General features: G+C 60.9%; 1 protein-coding gene across 2 annotated transcripts in view; it reads left to right on the forward strand.

The window, feature by feature from the left end:
• ADGRL1 (adhesion G protein-coupled receptor L1) overlaps positions 1 to 19,779 on the forward strand; it is a 91,993-nt gene extending 72,214 nt beyond the window's left edge. Inside the window, exons 6-23 of one of the 2 annotated variants that reach the window (XM_084610081.1) lie at positions 1,332 to 1,646; positions 2,588 to 2,691; positions 3,011 to 3,196; positions 4,799 to 4,837; positions 6,016 to 6,199; positions 8,177 to 8,299; positions 8,381 to 8,586; positions 8,849 to 9,019; positions 9,621 to 9,830; positions 10,238 to 10,458; positions 12,167 to 12,233; positions 12,918 to 13,009; positions 13,156 to 13,324; positions 13,579 to 13,707; positions 14,401 to 14,497; positions 15,337 to 15,465; positions 16,083 to 16,100; positions 17,362 to 19,779. In XM_084610081.1, coding sequence (XP_084466207.1) covers positions 1,332 to 1,646; positions 2,588 to 2,691; positions 3,011 to 3,196; positions 4,799 to 4,837; positions 6,016 to 6,199; positions 8,177 to 8,299; positions 8,381 to 8,586; positions 8,849 to 9,019; positions 9,621 to 9,830; positions 10,238 to 10,458; positions 12,167 to 12,233; positions 12,918 to 13,009; positions 13,156 to 13,324; positions 13,579 to 13,707; positions 14,401 to 14,497; positions 15,337 to 15,465; positions 16,083 to 16,100; positions 17,362 to 18,140 — 3,239 coding nt within the window. In that variant the 3' untranslated portion in view covers positions 18,141 to 19,779. The remainder of the gene's footprint in view (positions 1 to 1,331; positions 1,647 to 2,587; positions 2,692 to 3,010; positions 3,197 to 4,798; positions 4,838 to 6,015; positions 6,200 to 8,176; positions 8,300 to 8,380; positions 8,587 to 8,848; positions 9,020 to 9,620; positions 9,831 to 10,237; positions 10,459 to 12,166; positions 12,234 to 12,917; positions 13,010 to 13,155; positions 13,325 to 13,578; positions 13,708 to 14,400; positions 14,498 to 15,336; positions 15,466 to 16,082; positions 16,101 to 17,361) is intronic. The other variant, XM_084610082.1, reaches the window with a different exon arrangement.
• Positions 19,780 to 20,068: the final 289 nt, after the last annotated feature.

The raw sequence follows: 20,068 nt of genomic DNA on the forward strand, positions 1-20,068 counted from the left end.
GGGAGGGGAAAGACGGGCAGCACCCCTAGAGCTAGGAGAGCTGCCCCCAATGGTGGGGTCACAGCCCGGCCCCCACCAGTGCGGGAACCCAAATGTCTGCTCTCCTCGGGTGGAGGAGGGGGCGCAGCCCTTCAGAACTTGGGGGTTTGGGGGCTATTGCGGGGGAGGCTCATAGCAGTGGGGGGGTTGGCTGGAGATGTCTGGGGGTTGGGGGGGCCACTGGGGGACCTCGGGAGGGCTCAGAGCTCTGTGTGGAGTTCAGGAGGTGGAGGGTCTCAGTGAGGGGGTTTGCAGGGGGCGGTGGGGGGCTCCAAGGGAGTCAGAGTTATGGGGGGGCTCTGTAGGATTTGGGCGGGCTCAGAGGAGCCTGTAGAGGAGTCTGGAGGGAAACTGTGGTGGATCATCACTGGGGGGGTGGATCTCTCATGGGGAGGGGCCCACAGGGGCTCATACGGGGGTGTCTCAGGGACTTGGGTGTGTGGTGTCAGGGGGCCTGGGTGGGGGAGAGGGTCTCAGGTGTGTGTGTGTGGGGGGCTGTTGGAAGGGTCAAAAGGGGGTGGAGCCCAGGGGGGCAGGTGGAAGGGGTGCAGGTGGTGGGCGGGAGGGATTACCAGGGAGTGTGTGGGGACTAAAAGGTGTGCAAGGGGGGGAAATAGGGGTGTGTGGGAGGGGAGGGAGGAGTTCAGGGTTGTGCATGATCGTGTCTGGGGGAGGGAAACCAGGCATGTGCAGAGGGTCCATGGAGCCAGGGGATGTTCAGGTTGGGGGTTCCCACGGCTGTGCGTGGGGATGGGGGGCTTTGGGTAGAGGGTTCCCAGGACCATAGCGGGGGTGGGGAACTGGTGGGGGGTTCCCAGGGCCATGAGGGAGTAGGGGACTCAGGAGGTTCCCAGAGCCATGGGGGCAGACTTGGTGGGTTCCTAGGGCAGGAGGGAGGGAGGAGGGGGACTCAGCGGGGTCCCAGGGCCATAGGTGGGTGGGGGATTGGCGTGTCCTGGGCTGTAGGGAGGGAGCGGGACTCAGGGGGGGTCCCAGGGCTGTAGGGAGGGAGGGGGACTCTGCTGGTTCCCAGGGCTGTAGGGAGGACTCGGGGGGGTCCGAGGGCCATAGGAAGGATAGGGGTCTCGGGGGTCCCAGGGCCATAGGGAGGAAGGGGGACTTGGAAGTCCCAGGGCCATGGGGGGAGACTTGGTGGGTTCCTAGGGCAGGAGGGAGAGAGCAGGACTCGGCGGGGGGGGTGTCCCAGGGCCATAGGGAGGAAGGAGGACTCGGGGGTCCCAGGGCCATAGGTGGGGTGTCTGGGTCTCTAACCTCCCTCCTCCCGCCCCCAGGCCCCGTCACCTCCACGCCACTCAGCACCACCACCACGGTGCGGCCCACCACGGTCACCACCACGGCCTCGCCCGCCGCCACCACCACGGTGCGCAGGGCCCCCCTCACCACCCACCCCATCGGCGCCATCAACCAGAAGGGCACGGAGCTGCACCCCGTCACAGCCGCCGCCCCCAGCACCCGCAAGCCCCCCTCCTCCAACCAGCACGTCTCCCCCGAGCTCTTCTGTGAGCCCAAGGAGGTCAGACGGGTCCAGTGGCCGGCCACGCAGCAGGGCATGCTGGTGGAGCGGCCCTGCCCCAAGGGCACCAGAGGTAACGGGCGGCTGGGGGGGGCAGCGGGATGGAGTGGCAGGGGGCATGGCCCCCCTCAGAGTCTGCCAGCCAGCAGGGAAGACGAGGAGAGTGGGGTCTAATGGGTAGAGCAGGGGGCTAGGTGCCAGGACTCCTGGGTTCTCTCCCTATCTCTGGGAGGGGAGTGGGCTGCAGTGGTTACAGCAGGGTCGGGTGCCAGGACTCCTGGGTTCTCTCCCTATCTCTGGGAGGGGAGTGGGCTGCAGTGGTTACAGCAGGGTCGGGTGCCAGGACTCCTGGGTTCTCTCCCTATCTCTGGGAGGGGAGTGGGCTGTAGTGGTTACAGCGGGGTCTGGGTGCCAGGACTCCTGGGTTCTCTCCCCATCCCAGTCCCTGTCTCGCTGAGCTGGGCAGCATGGGGCTGTGTGGTGACTGCATGGCGCCGATGCGCTGGGTTGGGGGGGTCAGCGCTTCACAGCCAGAGCCCGTGGCCACCACCCATCTGCCCCGTCCCCACATCTCGCTGGCCCTGCCCCTCTGTGCTGGAGCAGGGGTTTCCCTGCACTGGGGAGCCAGTCTGAGGTGCTTATCTGCTTCGAGGGGGCCATGGTCAGCCGAGGGCTGCGGCCCCGACACAGGGGCTGGTGGGGAGACACACCCCTGTTTCTTCGAGCTGCCATGGGAGTGCTCCCTCCATTCATAGCTATAGCAGGGCCTTTATACCCTCTGCCAGCCTGACCCCTAGAGGGCGACGTGGCCACGCAAAGTGGGGGACTGCTGCCTCTTCAGGCACTGCACCCCCCAGAGCAGAGCCCCCACCCCCAAAGCGCACGTACCCCTTGGGGGCATGGATGGGCACTGCCTACACTGGGGAATCAGGGGCTGGGCTAGGCTGACAGGGGGCCCCGGCCATCTCCCTTCTCCCCTTCTCTGGTGCCTCCCGCCTCCCTCTCTGCCCGCAGGCATCGCCTCCTTCCAGTGCCTGCCAGCCCTGGGGATCTGGAACCCGCGTGGCCCCGACCTCAGCAACTGCACCAGCCCCTGGGTCAACCAGGTGGCACAGAAGGTACCACTGCTCCCCCTTTCCTCCACCCTCCCTGTGCCCCCCATACTCTCCTCTCTGCTTTGGGGGGGCATCGCTCGCACCCTATGTGGGAGCTGGGGGGCATCACTCATACCCTACAGAGTGGGACGCGGGGCATGGCTTGTACCCTACAGAGGGCCTGGGGGGAGAGCATGGTTCGTACCCTATGGGGCGGGATCTGGCAGGTCGCTTGTACCCTGTGGGGCGGGGCGAGGGGCACTTCTACCCTGTGTGGGGAGAACTGGGCCTGGCACCCGGCTCCCCGGGGCTAAGCAGGGTCTCTTCCCCCTTGTCCCGGCAGATCAAGAGTGGAGAGAATGCGGCCAACATCGCCAGCGAACTGGCGCGGCACACACGGGGACCCATCTACGCTGGCGACGTCAGCTCCTCTGTCAAGCTGATGGAGCAGCTGCTGGACATCCTGGACGCCCAGCTGCAAGCGCTGCGCCCCATTGAGAGGGAGTCGGCTGGCAAGAACTACAACAAGGTGTGGGCGGCTGGGAGTCAGGGCTCCTGGGTTCTATCACCCACGGGGACCTTGGGCGAGTCACTGCCGCCATTCTGTGCCTCAGTTTCCCCACCTGTAAATGAGGATAAAGCTAGCCAGGCAACAGGCTGTAGGGAGGTGTCCATGCAGCTTAGCTCTGGGGCACCCAGGCTGTGGGTGCTCTGAGAGCGCCTGGGTGGGTAACCCCCTACGGGGGAGCCCTATGGAACCACGCCCCCGGCCCCATGTGCCAGGGCATCTCTCACATCCCATCACACAGAGAAAGGTCCCTTCAGGGCATCTGCATCCCGGTCTATTCCTCCGTGCCAACCCTTGCGGTGTCCCCATGCGGAGCCGTTTCTGTATGATGATATCATCATGATTTCTTAATGGTGACATCATGATGTACGACGACGTGAGGAGGTCTTTGTGATGTCATCACATGCTGCTGTGATGGGCTGGTGCCCACTTGTGATGTCATGACATGCCCTGTGACAGGAAGGCATCTATTTGTGAGGCAATCACATGGTGCCGTGACGGGAGGGTGCCCACCTGTGATGTCATCACATGGTGCCGTAATGGGAGGGTGCCCACCTGTGATGTCATCACGTGGTACCGTAATGGGAGGGTGCCCACCTGCGATGTCATCTCATGATGCCATGATGGGAGGGTGCCTATTTGTGATGTCATCACATGGTGCCGTGACGGGAGGGTGCCCACCTGTGATGTCATCACATGCCATCAGGACATGAGGCATCCTACTGGAGCCTCCTGCGTTATGTCACAATATGACGACGGGTTTTGTGACACTGCGTCACATCACGAGATGACAACTCTTCATCCGACGCCACGACGTGGTGACGTTCCTTCAGGACCTTATCCCGCTGGGGCACGGTCTGCTGTCCCACCGTCGCTGGGGGTCCAGCCCGCTGGGTCACAGTATGATGCCCTCTTCAGGGGTCGTTCTTCTCACAAGCCACTGGCAGCCGGCTGGCTTTTGAAAGCCTGGGCCCCCCACGCACTCAAGGGGTCCCAGCAGGAACTGGCGACAGGCACCATTGCACTCAGCTAATTATCAGCTCATTACCCAGTGGTTATTGGCTAGTTATTGAACAATGGTTGGCTAATTATCAGCTAGTTAGCCAGTGGTTATCGGCTAGTTATTGGCTAGTTACTCAGTGATCATCAGCTAGTTATCCAATGGTCATTGCTTCTAATTATCAGCTAGTTATCCAATGGTTATCAGTTAGTTACCTAATGGTTATTGGCTAGTTATTGGCTAGTTACTCAGTGGTTATCAGCTAGTTACCCAATGGTTATTGGCTAGTTATTGGCTAGTTACACAATCATTATTGGCTAGTTACCCCATGGGTATTGGCTCGTTGTCAGCTAGTTACCCAATGGTTATCGACCGGTACCTGTGACTGACACTGGGGCTAGCAGGGATCTGATGCAGATTTGGCTCCAAGGCCCCAAGGTGGGAACGTATCCTGGAGAATCAAAGCCCAGGCCCTCGGTGCTGGGATCTGGCCCTGACCTTGCCTTCTTGTCTGTTCCCTGCTTTCCTCCCTGCTCTGTGTTCCGGGTGTCTGGCGCCTTCAGATGCACAAGCGAGAGCGGACCTGTAAAGACTACATCAAGGTGAGTGGCGGGGCTCCAACCCTAATCAACCCTAATCCAACCCTAATCAGCCCTGCAGCTGGCCCCCAAGAAACCGCCACAGATGGGCAGCTAGTTACGGGGCTCTTGGCCCTGAGAGTGCCCTGCTCTTACACTAGGTTGCCAGCTACATAACTGATTTCAGGAGGGTTACTCCAGATTTACACCGGGGACTGAGTGGGGAGTCAGCCCCAATGGAGTTAGTTTGTATTTACACCACAGAGGGAGAGGGGAATTGTGATGGGATCCTGGGGTACAACCTGGAACTGTGGGACCACTGTGCCCCCCTAACTGTCCAGCCTGAGCTGTCTCATACAAAGCTATGCCAGTGACAAGCAGCAAACCCCTCCAGGCACTTTGATCACTCAGCCATCAGCACGTGGAGCCCCACACCCAGCAAGATTGTGTGAATGCTCCCTGAGCCACTCTTGAATTGTACAGAGAGAGGCACCAGCCAGTAACCCCAGCCCCTGGCCTTGCACCCCAGAAATATACCATCTTACACTGCTCAAGACACCCTTGGACAGTGCAAGCTCATTAATTAGTTCACCACTCCAACAAAAGGCTAATGGATCTGCAACAGCCCTTGTTAACCTGAGCTGAGATTCCCCCAGCACTTTAACCAAAACCACACTGTTTTAGGTCAAATATAAACCAGATTTGTTAACTACAGGGAGACCGACTGTAAGTGATTAGAAGTAGCAGACATAGAGATCAACGATAGTAGCCGGCATTGAGATCCAAATTTGTTACCTGAGAAATAAAAACAAATTTTCCATCTAAACTCTAGAGACTGAGCAAGATCGTCAGTCTGCCAACCCCAGCTTGGCAGAGGTGGATCCCCCGTTCCAGGGCTAGCTATTGGCCAGGGGAGACATGGAGAGACACCCACTCACCCCCTAGCCCTGAGCCAAGCAGGCATGGGGAGGAGGCAGAGCAGTTGCTCCGGGTGGGGTAGGGGTAGCTCTGGTGCCCTGGGGCATCGGGCAGGCAGTCTGGGGGGGCGAGAGAGGGGGCTGTGGCTGTAGAGGGGAATTTGCCCCGCCCGAGGAAACCCCGGAGTCTGTCTGAGAATCCCCGTTGGCTCCCAGCCCTGGCTCCCCTCTCGGGTGTGGGGCCCAGCACGGGGCTGAGCCGTGTCACACCCGCCTGCCCCCTAGGCTGTGGTGGAGACCGTGGACAATCTGCTGCGGCCCGAGGCGCTGGAGTCGTGGAAGGACATGAACGCCACGGAGCAGGTGCACACGGCCACCATGCTGCTGGACATCCTGGAGGAGGGCGCCTTCCTGCTGGCCGACAACGTCAAGGAGCCCGCGCGCTTCGTCACCACCCGGCAGAATGTGGGTGAGTGGCCCCCACGACGACGCCACCCGGACACCTGGGTCCTCCAGGGATCAGTGGGAGTAGTGATGTGGGGGGCAGGAACGCTTATCCCAGCCCAAAAAGGCAGAGACCCCAATAATACCCTTGTATCCCCAGCGTCCTGGTCCTCAAGAGGCAGAAGGGAAAGCTGATTCTGGGTCAGGCCTCTTACCTGGATGCCTGGGTCCTCTAGGGTTAGGGAGGTGGAAGGTGGTCCGCAAGGCCTATCCTGGCCCGCAGTGGCAGAGATCCCAATATCCCCACTACCAATAGGCAGGTAGGGAAGATGACCTTGGGCTTGGCCTCTTGCCCGGATTCCTGGGTCCTCCAGGGATTGGATCAGTGGGTGACCCCTATTCACAGCATGGCAAGGTGGGTCTGGTGGATGGCTGGGGCAGCTGGTGTTTCTCAGAGCAAACTCCACCCATGTGCAGGACAGATGTGTGTGTGATGCAAGTGCAGGATAGATGCATGTGCAATGTGTGTGCAGAACAGATGTGTGCAATGCATGCAGGACGGCTGCATGTGCAGGATGGATGCATGTTCGATGTGTGGGCAGGATGGATGCACGTGTGGGACGGACGTGTGTGCATGTGATGCATGTTCAGAATGGATGCGTGTACAGGATGGATGCATGTGCGATGTGTGTTCAGGACAGATGAATGGGCAGGATGGATGAGTGTGCATGTGATGTGTGTGCAGGACAGATGCGTGTGCAATGCACAGGCAGGATGAATGCATGTGCGTGCGATGAGTGTGTGGGTAGGACGGATGTGTGTGCAGGGGGGAGGCAGGACGGATGCGGGTGCAGGACGCATGCATGTGTGAGATGGATGCTTGTGCAGGATGGATGCGTGTGCAATGCACGGACAGGATGGATGCATGTGCAGGGCGGATGCAGGATGGATACATGTGCGGGATGGATGTGTGTGCGATGCATGGGCAGGACGGATGCGTGTGTGGGACAGATGCATGTGCGGGGCGGATACAGGATAGGTGTGTGTCCGTGCAATGTGTGTGCGGGACGGATGCGTGTGCGAGATGTGTGCGGGACAGATGCGTGTGTGGGGCAGATGCATGAGCAGGACGGATGCGTGTGTGGGGCAGATGCGTGTGCAGGATGGATGCGGATGCAGGACGGATGCGTGTGCGTGCGATGCGTGTGCAGGACGGATGCGGATGCAGGACGGATGCGTGTGCGTGCGATGCATGTGTGTGCGATGCGTGTGCGTGCGATGCGTGTGCGGGACGGATGCGGATGCAGGACGGATGCGTGTGCGTGCGATGCATGTGTGTGCGATGCGTGTGCATGCAATGCGTGTGCGGGACGGATGCGGATGCAGGACGGATGTGTGTGTGTGCGACGCGTGTGCGGGACAGATGTGTGTGCAGGACAGATGCGTGTGCGTGTGATGCATGTGTGTGTGATGTGTGTGCGTGCGATGCGTGTGCGGGACGGATGCGTGTGCAGGACGGATGCGTGTGCAGGACAGATGCGTGTGCGGGACGGATGCGGATGCAGGATGGATGCGTGTGCAGGACGGATGCGTGTGCGTGCGATGCGTGTGCGGGACGGATGCGTGTGCAGGACAGATGCGTGTGCGGGACAGATGCGTGTGCGGGACGGATGCGGATGCAGGACGGATGCGTGTGTGTGCGACGCGTGTGCGGGACAGATGCGTGTGCAGGACAGATGCGTGTGCGTGCGATGCATGTGTGTGCGATGTGTGTGCGTGCGATGCGTGTGCGGGATGGATGCGTGTGCAGGACGGATGCGTGTGCGTGCGATGCGTGTGCGGGACAGATGCGTGTGCAGGACGAATGTGTGTGCGGGACAGCTGCGTGTGCAGGACGGATGCGGATGCAGGACGGATGCGTGTGCGTGCGACGCGTGTGCGGGACGGCTGGGCTGCGCGGCTGAGGCAGCACGCGCCCCCCCTCACGACTCTCCCCCCGCAGTGCTGGAGGTGACGGTGCTGAACACGGAGGGGCAGGTGCAGGAGCTGGTCTTCCCGCAGGAGTACGCCAGCGAGAACTCCATCCAGCTCTCGGCCAAAACCATCAAGCAGAACAGCCGCAATGGTGAGTAGGGGGGCCAGCCCCCGCCCTGGGCCCGGGGGGGAACCCCAGGGAGCGCCCTAACCGCCGCCCTCTCCTCCCCAGGGGTGGTCAAGGTGGTCTTCATCCTCTACAACAACCTGGGCTTCTTCCTCTCCACCGAGAACGCCACAGTCAAGCTGAGCGGGGAGGCGGGTGCCCCCAGCCCTGCCCTGGTCGTCAACTCGCAGGTCATCGCCGCCTCCATCAACAAGGAGTCCAGCCGCGTCTTCCTCATGGACCCCGTCATCTTCACCCTCTCCCACCTGGAGGTGAGACATGCCCCGGCCACCAGGGGGTGCTGGGCTGCTGCCCCCAGTATCCTGGCTGTGCCTTGTCCCCATACACACCCCAGCCTGGCACCAGGGGGCGCTGCGCTGCTGGGGTGCTCTCAATGAGAATCTGGACGCACGAATTCCAGTGTATCCCTCCATCCTTCTATGCCCACCCACCCCTGTCCCTGGGTCCCCTGTGATGCTCGAGCTCCCGTCACCCCCACTGTCACTGACGCGTCCCCCCGGCTTCTCCTCACAGGCAAAGAACCACTTCAACGCCAACTGCTCCTTCTGGAACTACTCGGAGCGCTCCATGATGGGCTACTGGTCGACGCAGGGCTGCCGCCTGGTGGAGACCAACAAGACGCACACGACCTGCGCCTGCAGCCACCTCACCAACTTCGCCGTGCTCATGGCGCACCGCGAGATCGTAAGGGCCTCGGCTCAGGGGCAGGGCAGGCATCGGGGGCACCTCCTCGCGCAGCCCTCGGCTCGCTGTGTGTCCCCCCCCCATTGCTGTTCTGTGCGTGCTGTGTCCCCCCTGCCCCCCCAGTGGCTGGTCTGTGCGTGTTGTGTCCCTCCCCACCAGCGGCTGGTCCGTGTGCACTGTCCCTCCCAGTGACTGGTCTGCGTGCGCTGTCCCCTTCTAGTGGCTGGTCGGAGGATAACGGCCTACTGCTCCTTTGCAAGTTGCCGAACGTCCCAGCTCCAATCCCCGCTGATGGCACCTGCTGGGGCGTGGGGGGGAGGGAGTCGCCAAAGGGGCAAAGAGGAAGGAGGGTGCAGGAGGCAATGGCAGAGGTGGGGAGGATGCATCTTTGAATTGTCCAGGTTAGGAGGAGGGGGGAGAATCCCCAGGGGGGATGCGGGGGAGCCAGGAATGGGGAGGATCCCTGGTGAGAAGGAGGAGGGGTGCCTGGAGGGGAGCACCCCAGGGTGCAGGGGTGAGCTCCGGCTCTGGGCAGGGGCTTCCCCGCAGCACAGCAGCCCCGGGGGCACCCATCCTAATCCCCCTTCTCCTCCCGCCCCAGTACCAGGGCCGCATCAACGAGCTGCTGCTGTCGGTGATCACCTGGGTGGGCATCGTCATCTCGCTGGTGTGCCTGGCCATCTGCATCTCCACCTTCTGCTTCCTGCGCGGGCTGCAGACCGACCGCAACACCATCCACAAGAACCTCTGCATCAGCCTCTTCCTCGCCGAGCTCCTCTTCCTCATCGGCATCGACAAGACGCAGTATGAGGTGGGGCCCAGACTCATCCTGCCCTGGCCGTCACAGCTGACCCCAGGGCCCCAGCGTGGCGCTGGGAGGCACTGTGCTGCAGGAATGGCCGGCTGGGCATTTTTTCCACCTCTCCTAAAAGCTCCCTGCAGTTTCATTCTGGGGTCCCATCTTTCATTATTGTGTTGCTGTAAGGCTCATAAACAGGCCCCGCGTTCCACCCCAGAGGCAGCTGCATCTCAGCGCCGGGTGAGGGATCTCTGTATACACAGCCCCCGCGTCCCACCCCAGAGGTGGCTGCATCTCAGCACAGAGAGGGGGATCCCTGTATAAACAGCCCCCACATGCCCGCACCCCAGAAGTGGCTGCATCTCTGCACTGGGCGAGGGTGTATCGCTAACCCCCTTGTCCCTCTTCCCCCTCCCCAGATCGCCTGCCCCATCTTCGCGGGGCTGCTGCATTACTTTTTCCTGGCAGCCTTCTCCTGGATGTGCCTGGAGGGCGTGCACCTCTACCTCATGCTGGTGGAGGTCTTCGAGAGCGAGTACTCCCGCAAGAAGTACTATTACTTGGGCGGCTACTGCTTCCCGGCCCTCGTGGTGGGCATCGCCGCCGCCATCGACTACCGCAGCTACGGCACCGACAAGGCGTGAGTGCCGAGGGCGGGGCTAAGGCCCTGATGGGGCGTGAGTGCCGGGGGCGGGGCTAAGGCCCTGATGGGGCCGGAGCGCTGGGGGTGGGGCTGAGGCACTGATGGGGTGTGAGTGCCGGGGGCGGGGCTAAGGCCCTGATGGGGCGTGAGTGCCGGGAGCGGGGCTAAGGCCCTGATGGGGCGTGAGTGCCGGGGGCGGGGCTAAGGCACTGATGGGGCGTGAGTGCCGGGAGTGGGGCTAAGGCCCTGATGGGGTGTGAGTGTCAGGGGCGGGGCTAAGGCACTGATGGGGCATGAGTGCCGGCGGTGGGGCTAAGGCCCTGATGGGGCCAGAGCGTTGGGGGCGGGGCTAAGGCCCTGATGGGGCATGACTGCTGGGGGCGGGGCTAAGGCACTGATGAGACATGAGTGATGGGGTGGGGGTCGGACTAAGGCAGGAATGGGGCGTGAGTGGTGGAGGGTGGGGCTATGGCACAAAGAAGGCATGAGTGCTGGTGGGTGGGGCATGAATGCCCAGATGGGCAGGGCTATGACGCCAATCGGTGTGAGTTCCAGCAGCAGGTTGGATAAAAATTGATATTAAAAAAATTTAAAATCTCATTTTTGAAATTAATTCCCTCTTTCTCTGTAAAAACAAAGCTATTCAAAACTGAATTTGAAATCGACAAACTGATGTTAAGGCCTAACAATAATAGGCAGCAGTAAACATTTGCTGCCAAACTTTAAAGACAGTCAAACCCCCTGAATGGGTGGAAGCCACTGGCTCAGCACCTGGAGCTGGAGTTTGCTGAAGAACTAAACCAACTCGTGACAGCAGTAGCCTCGTTTGTGTCCTTCCTTGCATTTTATCCAATGAGTTCAGCTCAGTTCGTTCAAAGTTGAAAACCCAACTGGGAGCTGAAAACGCAGGACAACTTGTTTTGCTTTTCCAATCTGTGAATAAAACCAAGTGTGAGAGGATGAGATCTACTAGTTCTAAAATCTCGACATTCAGGGTGACCAGCAACAATCACTTTGATTCATTAACTCCGGATAATACTCCCTTCATTTAATAAATTGGTTTGGTTTAAATGCAAACCAGGGTTTGAGAAATTTGCTTTTTCCCCAGCATGTTTAAGGGAGTTTTAAGCATTTTTAAAATTGTTCCTTTTTAATTGAATTCCAGTTTCCAGCCCAAGGCAGCTTGACACAAATCCCAAGTAAAAAATGACTCTGGTGAAAAAGAAATGCATCATTCACCATTTTCTAACATCATACAAAAATGTAAAGAGCAAGAGTCTAAAGAAGCTATGAAGAAGTCTATGAAGCTATAGACTTGCTTAAATAAATTCTGCTAGATCAAGTGAATCGCCCTGCTTAGCAAGCCCAATGGAGTGTAACAGATACATTTAGATGCAAATCAACATGTGTTAAGTGTTTCCATCCAATGAGTCTTCACCGTCCTTCAGGAAAATACCAAAAAAGTACAAACCCGTATGCTCTGGCCAGGGTCAGGGCACTGGCATTGATGTGGCATGAGTGCTGAAGCATATGGGGGAAATCCAGAGTGGTCCTTGTGCCCCACAGCTGTTGGGGGGGCTTCTCTGCAGTGCCCAGCCTCCTCGGGCGGCCCCAGAAGGGGTGAGGGAGATTTGGGTGTCCTCCCCCATGGGGGCCATCAAGTCAGCTTGTCTGTAGCTAACACTCCCTCCCTCACGTCCCACAGCTGCTGGCTCCGAGTGGACAATTATTTCATCTGGAGCTTCATCGGCCCCGTCTCCTTCATCATCATGGTGAGTCCGGAGATGCTGTGGGGGGAGTGCAGAGGTGGCCCAGCACCCACAGTGTGACAGGTTGTCCCCCCAGCCTCAGGCAACCCCCCCAGGAAGGGATCAGCATCATTATCCCCACTGCCAAGGCAGGGATAGAACCCGGGAGTCCTAACTCCCAGCCCCACCTGCTGTAACCACTAGACCCCACTCCCCTCCCACAGCCAGGACTAGAACGCTGAAGTCCCAGCCACTCCCACTTGCTCTGGACACTGGCCCCTCACACAGCAGGGGGCGCTCTCTCCTAAGTCTAACCCCAACAGCCCAGCCCAGAGCTCTTAGTCAATTTGCCCTGGCTCTGATCTGTCCCTGGGTAAAGCCCCCCTGGAACCCACTAACCCCCAGAGGGGAATAAGTGGCCATTTGAGCCGTATCCTGGCTCACAGAAATGGGGCTCAGACAAACAGCAAAAGAAACCCTCCTATAGCCCTTCTCAGAGTGGGGCAGAGACACAACCCCTCCCAGAGGGGGCAGAGGGGTCATGGGGGGAGGGGCAGAGACACAGACCCTCCCAATGTGGGGCAGTGGGGGAGGGATTGCATGAGTGGTAGGGGGAGATGAGGCCTCGCAGCCAGCAGGGGTAGAGGGCCGGGGGGCAGGGGGCGGGTCTGCTGCAGAGCTGGGGTCTCACGGCTCCCCCGCCCCCAGGTCAACCTGCTCTTCCTCATGATCACGCTGCACAAGATGAGCCGCAGCACGGCCGTGCTCAAGCCCGACACCAGCCGCCTGGACAACATCAAGTGAGTGAGGCCCGGGTCAGCAGGTGCTGGGGTCCCCCCACTGACCTGCTGGACAGGGCACGGGTGACCCCCGAGGGGGCTGCATCTCAGCACTGGGCGAAGTGTGTGGAGGATGCCATGGGCAACCCTCTGCCTCTCCCCTGCAGGTCCTGGGCGCTGGGCGCCATCGCTCTCCTCTTCCTCTTGGGACTCACCTGGGCCTTTGGCCTCCTCTTCATCAACAAGGAGTCCATTGTTATGGCCTATCTCTTCACCACCTTCAACGCCTTCCAGGGCATGTTCATCTTCGTCTTCCACTGTGCCCTGCAGAAGAAGGTCAGGCAGTGCCCTCGCCCAGGAGAGGGGCACCGGCAGAGCAGGGGGGAGCCCAGGGCTGGTGTAGCAGGGGGCTATGGGTCGGGAGTGAGGGGCACCGGCAGAGCTGGGGGGGAGCCCAGGGCTGGGATAGCAGGGGCTGCGGGTCGGGAGTGAGGGGGACCAGCAGAGCAGGGGGGAGCCCGAGGCTGAGCTAGCAGGGGGTCTCCCAGCCCTGTGCACTAACCCTGGTTGCCCCCCCACCCCCCCCACAGGTGCACAGGGAGTTCAGTAAATGCCTGCGTCACGCGTCCTGCTGCCTGCGCAGCCCCCCAGGGGCCACACTTGGCTCCCTCAAGACTTCAGCCATTCGGAGCAACAACCGCTACTACACGGGCACGCAGGTACCGGGGGGCGGAGCCCTGCCTGAGCTGGGGGGGCACAGAGCCCTGCCTGGGCTGGGGGGGCACAGAGCCCTGCCTGGGCTGGGGGGGCACAGAGCCCTGCCTGAGCTGGGGGGGCACAGAGCCCTGCCTGGGCTGGGGGGGCACAGAGCCCTGCCTGGGCTGGGGGGACGGGGGACGGAGCCCTCCCTGGGCTGGGGGGGCACAGAGCCCTGCCTGGGCTGGGGGGACGGGGACGGAGCCCTCCCTGGGCTGGGGGGGCACAGAGCCCTGCCTGGGCTGGGGGGCACAGAGCCCTGCCTGGGCTGGGGGGACGGGGGACGGAGCCCTCCCTGGGCTGAGGAGGGGATAGAGCCTTCCCTGCGCGGGGGCCACGGGGACGGAGCCCTCCCTGGGCTGGGGATGGGATCGGAGTCGGGGGCGGGGGGGGGGAATGGGGACAGACATACAGAGCCCTCTCCTAGGGCTGGGGACAGACGGACAGAACCCTGCCTAGAGCTGGGATGGGATGGGGGGCGGGGGACAGAGTCCCCTCTAGGAGTGGGAGCAGGGCCGGGGGGAGGTGCTACACGCTGTCTCAGGCAGGGCTGGGGTCTCTGGGGGTGGGACAGGCAGCCAGGGGTGTCAGTGTCTGAGCTCCCCCCCATGACAAACACCTACCCCCCCAACCTTCCCCTCCCATTTCTCTCACAGAGTCGGATCCGGAGAATGTGGAATGACACCGTCCGGAAACAGACGGAGTCGAGCTTCATGGCGGGGGACATCAACAGCACCCCCACCCTGAACCGAGGTGAGACGCCCCCACCCAGCACCCCCTGCCCAGCACCCCCATGCAGCACCCCCACCCTGAACCGAGGTGAGACGCCCCCACCCAGCACCCCCTGCCCAGCACCCCCATGCAGCACCCCCACCCTGAACCGAGGTGAGACTCCCACCCACCCGGCACCCCCTGCCCAACACCCCCATCGAGTATCTCCACCCTGAACCGAGGTGAGACCCCTCCCACCCAGCACCCCCACCCTGAACCGAGGTGAGACGCCCCCACCCAGCACCCCTGCCCAGCACCCCCATGCAGCACCCCCACCCTGAACCGAGGTGAGACGCCCCCACCCAGCACCCCCTGCCCAGCACCCCCATGCAGCACCCCCACCCTGAACCGAGGTGAGACTCCCACCCACCCAGCACCCCCTGCCCAACACCCCCATCGAGTATCTCCACCCTGAACTGAGGTGAGACCCCTCCCACCCAGCACCCCCACCCTGAACCGAGGTGAGACCCCCCCACGCAGCACCCCCACCCTGAACCAAGGTGAGACTCCCACCCACCCAGCACCCCCTGCCCAGCACCCCCAGCCAGTATCCCCATCCGGAACCGAGGTGAGACCCCCCCCCACCCAGCACCCCAGGTAAACCCCCCCAAGGACCCCCACCCTGCTCTCTGCAACCCCTGGACTCTCCCCCTTGGTGGCGTCAGATCCCTGCACCGCCCCAGCCAGCCCTGCTCAGCCCGGTGTGCGGGAGTTGGCTGTGTGCCTGCGGGGGGATACATTCCCCGTTACCCCTTGGGCTTGGGGGGGACGCAGGGTGCCCCGCAGGGGAGCTGACACGCCTGCCTCTCCTGCCGCTGCAGGGACCATGGGGAACCACTTGCTGACCAACCCGGTGCTGCAGACCCGGGGCGGCACCAGCCCCTACAACACCCTCATTGCCGAGTCCGTGGGCTTCAACCCCTCCTCACCCCCCGTCTTCAACTCCCCAGGTAAGACCCCCCCGGCCCCCTGCATCCACCCCCAGGTGTGAGGACACACCCCGCTGCCCCCCAAAATCCCCCTCTCTGGGGATACCCCTGGAGGGGACCCACTCCCTGGGATCCCACTTTCCTTCCTGAGGGGTGCCCAGTATTTTGGGGGAGCCCTGCAGGGGATGTGGTGTGGTCCCCTTAAATCTTCTCCCAAGAAGGGAGTTCTTGAATCTTGCGCCTTTCTCAGCAGGGGGCGCTGTGGGGAGCGAGACAGGAGCACCAGCTTGCGGGGGGCGGGGGGAGGGGGTCCTGGCTACTCCAGCCCCGGCATCTCCCAGCAGGGGGCGCTGTGGGGAGCGAGACAGGAGCACCAGCTTGCGGGTGGGGGGGTCCTGGCTACTCCAGCCCTGGCGTCTCCCAAAAGGGAGCACTGTGGGGAGCGAGACAGGAGCACCGGCTGTGTGTGGGGGGTCCTGCCTACTCCAGCCCCAGCGTCTCCCAGCAGGAGGCGCCGTAGGGAAGCACAGAGGGGTCCACGGGAAGGTCAGTGTTTGCTTTGGGGGTGCTGCCCCCTGCCTGCCCTATAACCTTCTCTCTCTTGTCTCCCCCTCTCCACTCGCTGGCCCCACCTGCAGGGAGCTTCCGAGAGTCCAGTACGTCCCTCCTTTCCAGTTCCATTTCCCAGTAATGTTTCCTTCATTGCTAGTTTGACTGGCAGGCTGGGGGTGGGGCACAGTCAGGACACGACAGTGCAGGCAGCCCGGAGCTAGCGTGGAGCCTGGCCTCTCCAGCAGGGGGCGCTGTGGGGAGCAGGGCGGGAACGCTGGCTGTGGGAGGAGCTCCCAGCTACTCCAGTCCCAGCCTCTCCCAGTAGGGGGCGCTGTGGGCTGTTCTATAATGGGGTTCAGCTCTTGCATTCACTGCCTTGGACAAGAGAGGGAGATAGACGCTGAACTGTCCCTGGGACCGTGTCTCAGTGGCCTATGGGAATGCATCCATCTCGCCTTCCTGTTGGGCTTGATTGTACCTGTGGTCCCTATAGTCCCGTATCGCCCTCCTGCTGAGCCATATTGGACCCCTGGTCCCTATAGGCCTGTACTGCCCACCTGTTGAACCAGATCAGACTCATGGTCCCTATAGTCTCATATCACCCTCCTGCTGGGGCATGTTGGTCTGTACAGTCCCGTATGTGACCAGCAGGCAATATTTGGTGTTTCAGCGCGAGGCAGCCCCCATGATGCACCTGAGCAGCCGAATGCTCTCTGTGAGCAGGGGGGCGGGTTCCCCAGCTTTGGAGATGGGTCCCCCAGATCTCAACACTAGGGGTCCCAATATTTTGGAGCTGGAGGCAGGGGGAAAGGGGCCCACTATCTCAGACCCTCACAGGCTTGGATGCAGCTCGGGGGGGGTGGCAGGTATGTGTGTTGGGGGAGGTGCATGGGACCGGGTTGGGGACTCAGCCCCCCACCCAGCAGGGGAGTGGGGCTTCTGCTATGTCTGGCCAGCTTGTGTCCCACCCCCAGATCTGGGGGGCTGGGTTCTCAGCTCCCATCAGAAAGCCCAGCCCAAAGCAGCACCTGGCTCTGGCTGAAGATGGGGGTGTGTGGGGGGAACCAGCCGTGGCCCATTTCCACCCCCGAGGCTGGGTCTGACCTGGCAGCGGGGGCTGAGGAGTCTTGGATCAGACACCACATGGGAGCTCTGGGCCAATCACACCCCCATGGCGGTGATGGGGGGTGGGGGTGCGACCTCTGACCCTGCCACCAAGCCCCTGCCGAGCTCCCTGCTCACACCTACCCCCTGCCCTTTTCCAGAAATTCCCGGGAGCACCCCGTGCGCCCCCCCCATCCGGTGCCTCCCTCCCGCCCCCCCACTAACTCCCCCTCTCTCTCTTCCCTGCCCCACCCCCGGCAGAGCACCCCCTGAACAACAGCCGGGACGCCTGCGGCATGGACACCCTGCCCCTCAACGGCAACTTCAACAACAGCTACTCCCTCCGCAGTGCTGACTTCCCGGCCGAGGGCGCCAAGATGGCCGACTGCCGGCGCAACCTCAGCGACGCCGCTGCCTTCGAGAAGATGATCATCTCGGAGCTGGTGCACAACAACCTGCGTGGGGGCGCTGGCGGCCCGGCCAAGGGGGCGCCCCCTCCGGGGGGGGCCGGCCCGGCCGAGCCCAGCAACCCCTCCGGCCCGCCCGCCCTCCCCAGCGGCGGCGGGCCGGGAGAGGAGGAGGCGGCGGCGCCTGAGGGCCCGGCCCTGAGCCACGAGGAGAACCTGGAGATCGAACTCATGTACAAGGCCCTGGAGGAGCCGCTGCTGCTGCAGCGGGCTCAGTCGATCCTCTACCAGAGCGACCTGGAGGAGTCGGAGAGCTGCACGGCCGACCTGACCGAGGGCGGAGACGGCCAGGTCCCCTCCCCCAACAGGGACTCCTTGTACACCAGTATGACCAACCTGAGAGACTCCCCTTACCCGGACAGCAGCCCCGAGGCGGTGGGGGAAATCCTCCCCCACACCCAAGCCATCAACGAAATCTACTACACCAACCGGCCCGCCTTGGTGCCCCGCAGCCAGCTCCAAGCCTACTACCAGGTCCGGAGACCGAGCACTGACGGCTACTTGGTTCAAGCCGGCTTAGAGGGCCCAGTGCCGGAGGGAGACGGTCAAATGCAGCTGGTCACCAGTCTCTGAAAGCCAGGAGCGGACTGAGGAGCCGTCCCGAGCCGCCGACTCTCCCCCCCACCTCATCCCACCTTTGCCAAAAGGAGCCCCTCCCCCCGGGCCGTGGCCTGGAGTTTTTAATTTTTGTCCTGGGATGCTGAGAGGGGGGTGGGAGGGGCACTGCAGAAGGACACAGGCCAGGGGAAGGAGGAGAGGTATGCGTTGATCTCCTCTGGGAAGGGGGGGCCGTATTGTCCAGCTTCCTCCTGCCCACCTGGTGGAGATGGGAGGATGGAAATTGGGGGGTTGCTGCTTTTGTTTTTGAAGGAAAGGAAGGAGGAGGGGCGGGAAGGAAGGAATGAAAAAGGCCCCGGGCCAGACGACAGGATCTCACTTTTTCATTTTTTAAGGTCGTCCCTCTTCCGTTTCTTTACGTTCGTTTTGTGGGGACGGAAGATCAAAAAGAAGTGGAGCAGGGAAACCAATTTCCTTTTTAAGGCGTTAAGAAACAGATCAGAACCATGGGGGAAGGGCCGGCTCGGCCTGTATCAGAGCCCCAGAACAACCCCCCACACACACACCGGCACCCACGTATAGGCCATCCCTGCTCCTCCATGTATGCACCTTGGCAATGTCAAACAGGGATCCGATTGGTCAGGAGAGAGAGGGGCAGATGGAGCATCCTCCTGTGGCCTCCACTTTCTTCTATACGAACTTTGCCAAAACCCATAAATTGTATAGATATATAGAGAGCTATAAAGAGAGAGCTATATCAAGAGAGAGAGGTGGGGGTTGTTTTGGGGTCCTGATAGAAATTATGTTGAATCCGGTGCTGACCTTCCAGTATTTGTCAGCTGGGGGAAACTGAGGCATGGTGGGGCAGGGACTCTTAAAGTCACTCATTGACAGGATTTTTAGTTCAGTTCTTTTTTATGCCAAACCATCAGCAAAGTCTGCCGGAGGGGTGCATTTTTTTTCTTTCAAAAGCATCCTGGGCACCAGGAAGGGCTGATGCACAAGGTTATTTCCTGTGGAGGAGGAGATGGCACTGAGGTGGCCATCTTTGAGTTGGAGTTTTGTTTTCCTTTGCTGTGTGGCGCACGCCTCGCCCCCGCCATCCCTTTACAAATCAAACAGACATCACCACCCTGCTCTGGGAGCTGGCAGAGGAAACCATGAGCCGAGGGGTTCTTCCTGGGCCGTCGGTGTAATTGGTCAATCCACATTCCCCACTCTCGCCCACCGCTGCCCCGCTTCTGTCAAGATGTGCCCGCCATTTTCCTATGGCTCAACGGGAAGCTCGGAAAATCATGCAGCTCTCGCCCCTTCTACGTTTTCCACCTCTGCTTTTATTTCCTCCTTTGAAGACATGCAGGAGTCAGGTGCCTCGTGGGAGCTGCTGTCTGAACCCGGTTGGGTCAAGATGAGGGTGGGGAGAATTTTTTGGGGGGGCAATTTGACAATTGAACCATTTCCCTCTCCCCAAATCAGTTGGATCATCTTTGAGCAAAAGAACAACAGAAACCCAAATGGCACTTTTTTCTTTCTTTCTTTCAAAGGACAAAACAACAAAAAATTCTCCCTTTTCAAGCACAACTCTGAATTCTCTCACCCTCTTCCCGAGAGAGACCATGGGAGCCAATATCACATGAAGACGTCATTTCGCCGGGGGGGGGGGCTTAGGGTGGGGTGGAGGGTTAATTCAGGGGAGGCGGGCAGGGATACAGATTGAAATGCTGTAAATATGAAATTTCAAACAAACAACAAAAAGGGGAAGTGAGGAATCCCTTGAAAAATGAAACAGGGATTTAAAAAAAAAAAAAAATACAACCAAGCAACCACAGTCCCTGGGACCAGTTTGTGTCCTGGAATTAAAATATATATCTATAGATCTATAGATATATAGATATATACTGAGCTCTGCTCCAGCCCCATTGACTGTTGGGTGGGGCAGGCGA

Source organism: Lepidochelys olivacea, assembly GCF_965140295.1.
Source record: "Lepidochelys olivacea isolate rLepOli2 genome assembly, chromosome: 20".
Lineage (NCBI taxonomy): Eukaryota > Metazoa > Chordata > Testudines > Cheloniidae > Lepidochelys > Lepidochelys olivacea.